This window comes from Oryzias latipes, chromosome 20 (assembly GCF_002234675.1).
Source record: "Oryzias latipes chromosome 20, ASM223467v1".
In the NCBI taxonomy this organism is placed as follows: Eukaryota; Metazoa; Chordata; class Actinopteri; order Beloniformes; family Adrianichthyidae; genus Oryzias; species Oryzias latipes.
In genome coordinates this window covers 11,723,072-11,736,062 of record NC_019878.2, presented here as the reverse complement: position 1 = coordinate 11,736,062, position 12,991 = coordinate 11,723,072, and the positions used below count along the sequence as shown (strand labels likewise).

Genomic DNA, 12,991 nt, shown 5'->3' with positions numbered 1-12,991 from the left:
CCATTTTCCCCATCTGACCTGGCGCCTGGCTCAACACTGTACAGCTGGATAGCTCCAATATTTCTCACCATTTTTGTTGCACTGGTTATGTTTGGTTGGGGGTGTGAGGAGCTGTAAGCTAGCGGAACACAGTGTAAACAGAGAGCTCTCAGCCATGGGGAAGGAAAGGGGGTGCGAGTTTGATCCGCACCAACGTTCCTGGCTACTGCCGCTCCGCAGAAACTATGTACTAGAAAATGTCGCAGTTTTTTTTTGATTTTGGCTAAAAATGGCATAATCGTAATTAAAAGACCACTGGGAATGCTTTTAGAATAGATCAAAAGATGTTGTGAGTTGAAAGAGTTGAAAGAGTCGGACTTTAACGATGGATCCAGACCTTAAATCCTGATCCGCATAGAAAAGTGTCCAAGTGTGAAAACCTCAAGCTCATCAGAAACTCTTTGTCTGCACAGCAGTGACAGGAAAAAGTGACTACACGTCCACGCGGCTGCATTGTCAGGGTTTCCGGTCATGTGCAGCTACGCAGATGCCTGTGGGTTTTTGAAGAAGGGTCACTCACTGTTGTGTTTTGTCTAGGAATTTAAAAAGCTGCTGACCAATCGCTTCATGTCGACAGTTTTCTATTGAGATGAGTGTGTTGATGGTGGCCTTCAGCCCCCCGTCTGGAGGGCAGCCATCTATGTCAGCCAGAAGCTCGTTTATCATCCTCCTCCCGTTTCCGGCGGACAAAGCTGCCTGCGCGTCGTTGGATGTGGCCCCCCCCTTGCTTGACTGTCACTCACGGGTTTTGACTTTCTGAAGGATAAATGTATGTCTCTGCACCCAAAGAGACATTCATTCGAATGCAACTGGCGCTCAAAGCCGTGTGATGGCCAAACGGTCTTTCATGATGTACAACGGCGAGAGAACGTGGACGAGATTTCTACCCCACCATCTGAAGAATTCACACAGGGGCCGTAAAAAAGCTCCAGCTTGTTGCTATGGAGCTTCGACTCGCATCGATGAATGCAGAAGTGGATTGTTGAGGAACCACAGCACGGCTTCATATCAAAAGTACATTTGTATTCCCTCTCTTTTCCTGAGGATCAAACTCTGGGATTTTGAATAAAGTGTGTGTTTTGGTGTCGGCTGAATTCCTGTTTCCTGTTAAGATGTTGAAGTCCAACCAGTCCTCTAGTTTTTATTGTTTTGGGATGTTAAAATGCTTTTAATTTTTGAAATACACAAATTGACAGTAAACAAGAATCGCTGGATTTTTTTGAATAAATATTGTTTTTTTTTTCTTTTCCTTTCAATTTGAAGTGTTTTTAAATCTTTAGATTTTATGATTTTGTGCATTTTTTTCTATTATAAGGGGCTCTGTGGATTCTGTATACAGTGTTTATATCCTTTAACCCTTGTTCTATCCTATGACCCCACCCTTACATTAATGTGTTCTCCCTACCATGACAAAGGTGGATAAAGGTGGAAAGATTTCATGTATTCCATGGACACCAGTGAAGATCACAAATCCTTGAAGGAAAAAAGGTTCAGCGCACTGTCTAGTGGGTCTAGTGGGTCTAGATGACCCAACTCCCAATGGTAAATTTCCTAGGATAGCACAAGGGTTAAAGACCAACTCCAATGAAAACTATATTCTTGGTGTTTTAAACATGTTCTTGTAGCATTTTGAAGGACATATATAAACAAAATTAAGCTTATATTAGATATTTTTAGGTATTCCTCATTCAACTTGTTGTGCATCAAGAGCAGACGGACAGCAATACAGAAATATGGCTAAAAACTGCATAATCATAGTCAAAAGACCACTAGATCAAACGATGTCTTTAAATTCATTTGAAGGGACTGCAAAGACGAAAAAGCCGATATTCTTCTTTAATAAATAAAAACTACAAGTCTGTGATATAAAATCTTTCATGTTTCAAGGGTTTTGCAGGATTAAAGCAAGTGTATATTTTTCTTAAGGCGTCAGACCTGTCAGACCTTCATGGACTGACGTCCTCTCTGTAGCAGCTCTGTTTTTGGATCATTTTTGCCTGAAACCGGAGCCGATACCCCCCCCGACTTTGAGTGTGAGGAGTCCTTCTCTTTTTGCGGTTGGGTAACAGTTTTGTTTTAGCAATATCCTGTTTCTCAAAAGGAACCTGCGAGGCCTTCTCAAAGCGCTCGTGTCAAACTCAGTTGTTATCTTCCAATCCCAAAGCAGATGTGCATTTTTTGTCTTAGACTACACTTTTCCCGCCCAGAAATAAATCAGATCGGGGCCGCGTGCTGCATGTCTGTGCATCAGATCAGAAAAGCCTCTCCGCTCCAATTGAATTAGACCTTATTGATGGGACAGGGAGGAGCTCCTGGCCATTGAGATCCCAGATAAGAGTGAAGAGGCGAGAAGGAATCGAAGGGACATTTAATAAATGTTTACACGCCAAGTTATGTTTATCAGACGAACACATCTTGTCTTTTTGGTGTTTCTGGATGCTCCCAAAGGAACTCCGTGTTTTATCAGAGGGAAGCAGCTTTTTTTCCAGCTTTGAATTCAGGCCTTTTCAGCTCTAGTTGGTCTGTACCATTGACTGTAGAACTGGACTAGAAAGTAGAAAGGGACCCCCGCCCTCACTTTCTAAACAGGAAGTACTCACTGGCTCTAAGAAGTCAAAATCCCATAGACTTCTATAAAGAAATTAACAGCTGTTACTCAAGAATTATATTTGTCAGAATAACCATTCTTGGTTTGATAACTTTTTTGACATGATCTTCCTAATTCCAATTTTTTTTTGTAATTTTTTCTGTTGTGCAAATTATTCAAGTTATAAATGGACCAATGAAATGCCTTATGAAAAGCATGTGGTCTCACGTTGAATGCCCAAGATGTTAGATTGACAAATTCTCTCGAGCCTACTTTCAATTGGTTGGAGTGTGGACTTCCAACGAGGTCACTCCGGATTGGCACTCCTGCTACTTACGATATCTGGTTCCATTGCAAAAAAATGGCGATTGAGTTGACTTTAAGTTGTTGGAGCCGTAAGGAAGCCATTTTCTGAGTGACGTCAATGGTCTGTACATTTGCACGGACTCTCTGTCAAAGAAAATTATTGTTGGAAATAAAAATGTTTCTGGCAGCTAGGTTTGTAAATCTGTGCAAATACAAGTCGAATTTAGAATGCTAACTTTAGAACGCTTTTTTGTATTCTTTGGAAATTGGTCAATATCTTTGGCACTTAGTAAATTGGTATATACTGACAGTTTATTGCACTTTTTTTTAACTTTACATAAGTCCTAAAGCGCTTTACACATACACAGATGATATAGTGTTCTATTTTTGCAAATGTCTGAAAGATTATTGCAAATGACTGAGTTGTTTTATGTGAGTTTTTATGTAGGGTTTGGAGGTAAAAAAGGAAGTGTAGAGGCACGGTTGTGTCAAAAGTGTTGGGCTAAGTTAGCTCATTGCTCTGACCAATGACTTCTTTTAGCACTGTTGGTTCCTGAACACAGCCAGACGGGCGTAGCTTCAAAGGAAGGCCACACTTTCACTCTGAACGCCTTCAAGTAAATCGCTCAGCTGTTTCCGCTTAGGAGACACGTTTCAGGGGAAAACAAATAAAATTGGCAAGCTCATGGCCCCAAAGGTTAAATCGTTACACCCTATGAGGTCATCGTCACATTCAGTCCAGATGGGGGCTTCCCCTGGAAAATGATTTCCTAAAACACAATTTTTTTCGACAGCAGAACTTCATTTTGGGGTATTTTTTGTATTTCTTCTCTCTTCAGGAAGCCACAGATGCATGTTGATTGATTGCGATATGTTGACATCTTCCTGTTAAGACCAGCGGTTTGAGCTCCTCTTGGAGATCCTCAGTTTCCTCAAACACATTTCAGTTCCCTTAATTCCTTTAAAAAATGCTTCTGCATCTTTAGTTTGTTTATTTTGTCTGGGCAGAGACTGCGTTATGAATCTGAGAAATGAAAGCATGTCACATCACCTGTAGTTTTGGTCTCTTAGATCTACAATCTTTTACCATTTTTAGCTGTGAAAATGAGTTCAATCAAGTTGGCAGACCAGAAAAGTAGAGTTTGATGTTTAAAAGTACAAAAAGCAACAAGCCTTGTGTAGATTATGTCTGATTTTTTTGGTTTTTCACTGACTGAAGAATCCTTTTCTATCGTCCCAATGCAGTTCCTGTGCCTGAAGAACATCAGGACTTTCCTGGCAGCGTGCAACGAGGTATTTGGAATGAAGAAAAGCGATCTTTTCGATGCTTTTGACCTTTTTGACGTCAGGAACTTTGGGAAGGTAGGAAAAGCAAAAGCTCCACAGTCGTACAACCACAGCACGCTCTGTTATTTTCTTCTTCTGTCTTGCGCCGACAGCCTGCATCCACCCTCGCTGTGCATGCCAGCTGTCCCTAAAGACTGCACTGAACTCGGCAAATGTGCTCACACTCCCACGTATCATGTGGAAGTCAGCAAAAGTGAAACATTTTTTTTACACAAAAAAAAAAGGTTTTCCTTTACATTCCTATGGATTTAAACTAGAATAAATGTTGTTTTTTAACAGTAGGGGCCCTTTTTTTCACATTTATACTCCTTAGTCGAGGATGAAAAGTCAAAAGCCTTGCAGTTAAATCACTTCCTCCTATTAAAGTGAAAAACATGTCAGCCCGTAGTGTTTAAAAGGGGTTAAAAGGGAGCTGGGGTTCATTACTGTGACGCGGCTCCTCGCTTGCAGGGCTGTGGATATGTCTGACATGCCTGCTGTTGCAGTTCAAAAAGCACCCAGGAGGTTTGGTTGGAAGCCGTGGCCTTTAGCTGTTCTGTGCTGCGGGTCACTGATGCACACCACCAGTTTATTGGGAGATGTTGAAACATCTTAGTTTAAAGTCCCAATCCGATCATCTTTTGAACTATTGTAAAAGTGTTCCTAGTGGTATTTTAAATATACCGCTTTTGGCCCAAAAAAACCCCACAACCTTTGTTGTTTTTCTAAGACCTAGTTTCAGCAGAGTGGCAGGAGTTCATTAGTAATTTGCCTGTGAGTTGTAGCCAGGACCGTTGGCACAGGGGAACCCCGCCCTAGGGGTGTAGGGAAAAATTCATTTGGCGAAACTTTTATGGATTTAAAATACTGTCCAGACAGTATTTATTTAGTTGTTTATGAGCGTCCTTCAGCATTTGACTCTTGTTTTCCACTAAAAGCCCCGGCCGCTAGTTGACGAGGCACGCTGAGGCTCTTTAGCAGCTCTCTGTTTACACACTCTTCCGGTAGCTTACAGCCCCTCACACCCCCAGCCTAACATTACAGGCACAGTCACGGATCTCGTCGTCTAGAAGGGGACGCATCAGAATGGAGCGGAGCTGTGAGCTTCTGACCCATTCAGTGTAATGTTTACGTCACAAATACGCTCTTTTTCAACATTTTTTAGTCTGCTACTGATTCACAACAATTTGAATAGATAAATACTCAGAAATGCAATTATAGAGATTAATCTTCTCTATATGCCACAAAAATATGTCAATAACACATTTTTTATCAAAGTTGGACTTTCATCTGCCTTTTAAGGTAAAACTTAGGAGGTGTTAAAAATATTATGTTTTTTTCTCCTGATTTGCATTGCAATATGTGATGCAGATTTATAAAGTCCAACAGTTATTTTTGTTTAATAGCAGTCTTTGCTTTCTAAGTGAAACGTGGACATCAATAGATTAAACAGCTGTCCAGTGAGCTCTAACTTATTCCAGTCAAAATGGGGCTTATTATTACATATTTAGCTTATGGAATTGAAGGAATGTTGATTTATTAGATTTACAAATTGATTTATTTTTTGTAAAGGCATCATAATTAATCTTTACTGTTACTGTTACTTTTATCAGTGATTTTCCCATTGGTTCGGTTTTTATCCTTACTATGGTAAAACTCTTTTCATAACCATTAAAATCAGTTTTTGAATTTAATTGACTCCAATTGTGAACTTGTGAATTGACATTGAGTCTTTTTTAGTAGTTTTGGCAATGTAAACATTCACTTTCAACTCCTTTATGGAAAGAAGATTGAAAAAGTATTCAGTTGAATATTTTATTGGAGCCCTAATTGATTTAATCAAACAGCTACATTTAAATTAAAATTGTTTTGAATGTACAAATTTAACAACCCAAACGTTGGCACCGGATGATAACAGATTATGTCACATTTGCTGCTCTTTCTGGTTTATGCTGGTTTTCCCAGCATACCCATTTTATTCAGTAATTACAAGAATAATAAGGTTTCACCTCATTAATTGGGATTTTCTTCAATAAAAACTTTATTTATGTAATAATGGGCTCTGTTTTTAAAAGTTTCAGTGAAATTTCTCAGTAAAATAGGTGCACCACCAGCACACATTAGCTTTGGTTTTGGACTTCCTTTTTATTGGCCGGAGAAAACGTTTTTACAAAGAACTGCTGGCAAACAACAGCAACTATGACATGATATTAATAATGGAGATTCTAGAAATTCTTTTTGGCAATTTTTTAATAATACAAAAAACATCAACTTTAAAATTTGAGTTTGCCTTTCCAAACTATCAATTATGTCCTCTCAGTGGGAGGCTAGGAGCTTGTTTTACTATTTCTGTGACTGTTTAATTAAACATATTCTTGTAATTTAGACACATTCAAAAAATAAATGGTTAATCATTTATAATTAGAGATCCACTGAAGAAAAAAAGTAATCCCTAAAATCTGAGAATAAAAACAGGGAACAAAAAAAGGATTTAGAAGCTGGGAGTAGAAGTGCATTTATCTCTGCTGGGGCTCCGGGCTAAAGCAGCTGTGAGAATTAAAGCAGCTCTTCATTATATCATTCATAATTAAAAACACTTTCTATCCTCTGGCAAGTTCCTTTTTCCTGTTCTAGTGGGGAAGCGTTTTCACTGTGGGAAGAAGGATCTGAAATTAGAAATGTTATTCTGGCTTCTGGGAAATGAACAACATTTAAATACAAGTGGATTAAGTCCTTTTTTGAGGGGTTTATTGTTTTACATTTTTTTAAAATATGATGTTTGATCAGAAAAGCAGTTTCTACTTTAAAGAGAAGGGCTTTTGAAAGAAAATCACAATTGGAAGAATATTTCAGAAGCTAATTATTTTTAACCACCAGATTACCTTTGAAGCTAAACTCTGTAACTAGTGGTAACTGACGCAGGAAAGGACACTTAAATCGTAATTGGTTCATAAATTTATGCTGCAACAGCTTTATGACATCAATTACACTGAATAAGATTGTATTTGTTGACCATGGTGTATGAATATTTTTGTTATGCTGCAGTCACAAATACAACTGCTTCGCGGTGAAGCGGTGTCGCCAGAATCTTTAGGATTATCTGCCGCCACCCGTTTTTTTGAAGATCAGTTTGAATAACAGTCAGTCGGGCAGGGTTGATGCCAATTCGAAGTCGAGCGACAGCTGGGCAGCAGCCGGGCGACCACAGGACTGTGGCAGCTGGATCACTGGCCAGCAGCAGCTCTGACTGGACGATGTGCAAATGTCTCCGGAAGGCGGCCGTCCATATGAAGTGCCAACCGCCCGGTACCAGGGGGGGTACATATAATTTCTGCACCACTGGTCATGCGCAACGCAGATTTTGAGCACTCATTATAATACTCTTAATGTACTAATTTTAAGACAACCAGCAAGGACAAGCCCCAACGCCTAAAACAAAAGTCCAAGTGGTCCAACCACAGCAGAAGTCTTCTTCAGATGAAGAGCATCAATGCCATCTCCCCATTTGGATCCATGGTGACCGGGATCACCAGATTGTCGTCTGGTCATCACAGGGCCCCCCGACCCATGACAACAGCCCTGGTCGAGTGCCCACGCAATTGATGTACAATTTCTAGCAATCAGCTGCAGTGGGATGGCAGCATGGGGGGCAGCCGGAGGGTGGCAGTCTAGTAGCGGCCCATCATCACACCATTTCAGGGACCTCGAAGACCCACCCATCAGCCAATTATCGTGCTGCCGCTTTCCTGACCACCCGCCTGTCACTGGACTGCTACCATGCGACCTCCACATGAGCCCGGGGACCCAACGTCAAAAAATTGTCTGGAAACGTTCTCTGAAAACCTCTGCGTCCACAGCATAGCATGTAAAAATACAGACTCCCACCTTCAGATTACAAATGAGTAGTCTAAAAATCTTCATTTAGGTGGCAGTGCAGTGGCATGCTGGGATCTGTGACTGTAGTCTTAGTATAACAAATTTGGATTTTTTTCCTGCTGTTAATACTAACAGGTTTAGAATTCATTCATTCATCTTCTTAACCGTTTATTCCCTTTCGGGGTTGCTGGAGCCTATCCCGGCCACTTGGGCGTAGGCAAGGGATACCCTGGACTGGTCACCAGTCTGTCGCAGGGTGGAATATACTCAATCACACATCCACTCACTCTCACACTCACCTATGGACAATTTAAAGTTGCCAATCAACCTATGTAGCATGTTTTTGGACAGGTTTAGCCCTTGTGCTATCCTATGAGCCCACGCTTACATTGACGTATTCTCCCTACCATGACAAAGGTGGATAAAAGTGGAAAGATTTCATGTAATCCACGGACACCAGTGAGGATCACAAATCATTGAAAAAAAAGGGTTCAGAGTACTGTCTAGTGGGTCTAGATGACCCAACTCCCAATGTTAAAGTGCCTAGGATAGCACGAGGGTTACAATAGCACCATAAAAAGAGCTAATATAGTGAAACAAAAGATACATGAAATGAATTCTTGTTATTTAATCAAAGTGACAGCATTTTATGAAAACCTGAATTGAAGCTTCATGAAACTTGAAGCTTCGACTTATACTGGAAAGCAACCGAAGCTTTGAGGCTTCAGTCCTGCAAAAAAAACAAAAAAACAGGGCCATACCAACAAACACACTGGTGGGACAGAGTGGGCGTTACAATTGTCCTTTTTATTTATATATATTTCAATAAATTAAATTAAAAGTTAAATTAATTAAAAGTGGTTCCTTAATGTAAGATATGCAAGTTTAAACGACAAAATATAAATGGACAAATTGTCAAGTTGTTAATATAAAGAAGTATTTTTTAAAAATGTATATAAAAAATTCAAAATAGTTTTTTTTTAATAGAGCCTAAAGGTTGTTCAATAGATTACTTTTAACATTTTTAGATAATGCCGATAGATTAATTGTGATTTATTGATTAAGTCCAAATTAAATCTGATAAATATTTACAAGTTGTGGTTTGGTAGTTGACCTTTTAAATAACGTTTTTGGGGTAAAAATGAAATTAAATCCAAATTAGTAGAGTCTTTTGTTAATGACATGAGAGGGATTTGATCAGATCAGGTGTTTTCTCTGTTGCACGGCGTTCTCCCGGTTCTCCTCCAGCGATTCAGCTTGGCTGCAGTGATAACTCCGTGTTGAGGCCCACTTTTCCCTATGAAGCCAACGTGCTGAAATCTGACTGCAGGCTGGTTTGCTGCTCTTTGCTCGGCTGACTCTGCAGAGGCTAATGGAGTGAGGAGAGGAGGGAATGGGCAAAGCTGCCATTCACTGGTAGTTCCTCCACCATTTGTGCCTTTTTTTTTCCTCCCGTCCTTGTTTTAAAAATAGCAGCTGGACTACTTTTGAATAAAACATCAGCTGTGCCAGCTTGTATTAGAGTTCGTTTGATAGTTTGTTTTAAGAAACGTGCTCAAAATCTCTTAAGCTCCTGATCCCTCCCTTGGACCTAGGACGGAATATCAAACAAAACGTCATTACGAAGCTACTAAAAGCACCAACAAAAAAAAGCTTTCCTAATAAATCTTTGCACTGTCTAACTGTAGCTGTAGTTTTAGGGAAACATAGAGCAGAAGTCAATCTGTTGCAATGTTTCCTCAGAGCAGGAACATCTGCTTTCCACATCTGTCTTGTAGACAGACAGGGGCTTGTGGGTTCATTAGGGACTAAAGAAACCTGCATGTACAGACCATCCGCACACACAAAGTCATGTTTGTTTATTTCTCTTTAGATTTATAAGAAATATAGCAAACATGTCTAAGTACAACCGGACTTCTGAAACTCAAGCAAGTGTTATTCATGTTGGAATGAACCCAGACAGAGCTCCTGGCACCAGTCACGACCCATCGTTTTCTTGAAAGGCTTTGATCTGGAAGTGTTTGAAGTCGGTGCGCAGAAAAAAAGAAATATTGACCAAGCTTAATGCGCAAGCGGGTACGAAACTTTGATACAACCTTCAACCAGATAAAGCTAAAAATGTCTAAAAACACAATGGCACCTGTCGCAGCAGGTGAACAATTGATGTAGAGAAAATAGATTCAGTTTCTGTGGTCGTAGATGCCTTTAAATGTCTGTAAAGTTTGACTCAACCAAACACCTGCCAGAGACAGGAAGAGTGCACTCGTTCTGTGGTCCAGATCCGGAAGCATCTTTAATGTTCCTTTCTTAACTGCGAGAAAACAAACCAAGGAGTTTCTTAACACAACTAACATTTACATGTTTATAAGTGCTGTGTTTATTTTGCTGCACTAAGCATCTCCGATTAGCCTCAGACTACATATCCGAACGTTGTGTGTGCTTTTCCCAATAACTCTAAATGAAAGATGATGAAAAAATTAGCAAAAATCATGTACAAAACTATTGTACTTACAATAAGCTAAGAGTGGTTTCATGTTAAGACCCTGAGAGATTTCTTTGACAGGTGAAACAGATGACAGGGAATTGTTTTTATAATCACTTGTTACACTGAGCTATATTCTATTGATGCCTTGAATCCTGACAGCCAGTGACTAAGGCTGTAGTTTCCACTCAACTGCTTATTTTAGTGTATTTTAAAATAGAATCAAAGTGCTGACATGGGCTGTCCATAGAGTCATATGATTGAGCCCCTCATGGAGGGAAAAATTTGTCATCCCCGGTTGTGTTAACCTTCAAGTTACCGGATTTCTAGTGTGAAGCTGATTGCAGAAATGATCAGTTTAAGTTACTGTTACATGCACTTGTAAGGGGGTTGACCTGTTTGGAGGTTTTTTTGGTTGTCCGGTTCCATGAAGGGCCGTAGACAGTAGTCGCCGCATCTTAAGGGTAGGACGAGCGTTGTCTTCCAGGTTTTTTGAGGCTCGTTGAAAATTGTTGTGCGTAGTAATCTTTTCGTGAGGGATCCGTAAGGCTAATCTAAGTTATGATGTACAGGTGTTGCCGTCATATCGTGACCTTGATATATTTTGTGGACCACCTGCACCCCATGTCCAGGTTTGCTGACATTTTGCCCCTATCCGCCCCTAAGGGAAGTTGTGACAAAATCTAATCGTATTCTAAAGTAGGATAGCACCAGTCATCCATGACATCCCTTTGAGGCGTATCCGTGTACCCTCGGCTAAGGACTACCTATCTTAATACTATCTAAAAGCCTGGTCATACTTTAACAAGTATGATATGTCATCTTCTCAGAGCAAACTAAAACTGTAAGAAAACACTCAGATGGATTTGTTACCATGTGGAGGACTCCATGCTTCTTTGTCGGTCATTTACAATTCATTATTCCCACTCTCATGTCTGTTTTCTTGTAGTCATTCAGAAAGTACCACCTGCGTGTTTGGCAGCTAAACGATATGCAAATCAGTTTGCAGTCAAATGCAATTTTTGTGTACATTGTTTTTACGACCCTGGCTGACTAAGTCATCTGCCACGTAAGCAGCAGATGTGAAATGTTGATATCAAGTAGTGAGTCACCTTTTCTGTGATCATTAGTGGCTGTTTGAGCCATAGGATGCCTCGTTCTTTTATGTCCTACTAGTTTATTTTGTGGCTTTCCTGTTGGGTTTGAAATTAGGACCCAAAGTATAAAAGTGAGACAGATGGAGGTTATTGATTGTCTCCTTCCAATGATAAATTAAACTGTAAAAACCGGCTGAAGGCTGATGCACCTCTCAACAAGATTCCTTCATTTTTTTCCTCCTCCCCCGTCCCTTTCCTTTGTCCTTTAGCTCTGCTCTGTTCTGCAGAGATCGCTTGGGTCAGATATCATATGTCGACTTTCCGCTAATGGAGAGTCGAGGTTTATCTTCGTACTGCAAGGCTGCACTGCAGAAAAACAGACCCACAAGGACTTAGGATAGGCAGTTTTAAAAGTGTTGGTTATTTCCTGACAGCGATTTCTCCTCGACTAATGCTGCCACAGAGCATATAACCAGTTGAGCCTTTGCAGCATGGTGTGGGAGGTTTCACTTTAGAGGTGTCAGTTCCCTAAACCTCTAATTACACTGTCAGTTTAATGGAGCCGTGAGCACGCCTACAACTATCTTAATTAAAGCCTTTTTTTCCCCCTCAAAATCCAAAACGCTTCTCTGCCCAAAGACGGAGACAGCATTCGTCTTTTAAGGTGTTGTTTATTGATGTTTTGTTACAGAAATGTCAGCCGGAGATGGACAGCTGTACAACGCTGTCCTTTGATTGGTGTTTGGACTTGCCAAATGCAAACTTTCACTTTAATGACTGAATTCCAACCATTTCCCACAAACTCACCAATTCACATCTGAATTAACCCTTTAGCACCCGAGCTGTGGCCAGACCGCTAATCAACACAAGAAGTACCATCACTCTTCGACTGTTTACGCAATTACCATTTCCAATGGATTCTGACATTGAAAAATGATTTTCTCCTAAACAGATTCTGCTAATTTGTGTTGTTTGCGTAAGTGCTTCACTACTGTAAAGTGTTGCATGTCACTCCGAGCATCTTTTGATCTATTCTAAAAGAGTTCCCAGTGGACTTTGAATTATGGTTATGTTGTTTTAACCCTTGTGCCATCCTATGGGGTCCAGATGACCCCACCCTTACATTGACGTGTTCTTCCTACCATGACAAAGGTGGATGAATGTGGAAAGATTTCATGTAATCCATGGACACCAGTGAGGATCACAAATCATTGAAGAAAAAAAGTTCAGCGGACTGTCTAGTGGGGTCTAGATGACAAAGCAAATAAAATAGCCATA

General features: G+C 40.3%; 1 protein-coding gene across 4 annotated transcripts in view; it reads left to right on the top strand.

Moving 5' to 3' along the window:
• vav3 (vav guanine nucleotide exchange factor 3) overlaps window positions 1-12,991 on the top strand; it is a 97,807-nt gene that overhangs the window by 11,552 nt on the left and 73,264 nt on the right. For all 4 annotated transcript variants that reach the window (XM_023949928.1, XM_023949929.1, XM_023949930.1 and 1 more), the window contains exon 2: window positions 4,178-4,294. In XM_023949928.1, coding sequence (XP_023805696.1) covers window positions 4,178-4,294 — 117 coding nt within the window. The remainder of the gene's footprint in view (window positions 1-4,177; window positions 4,295-12,991) is intronic.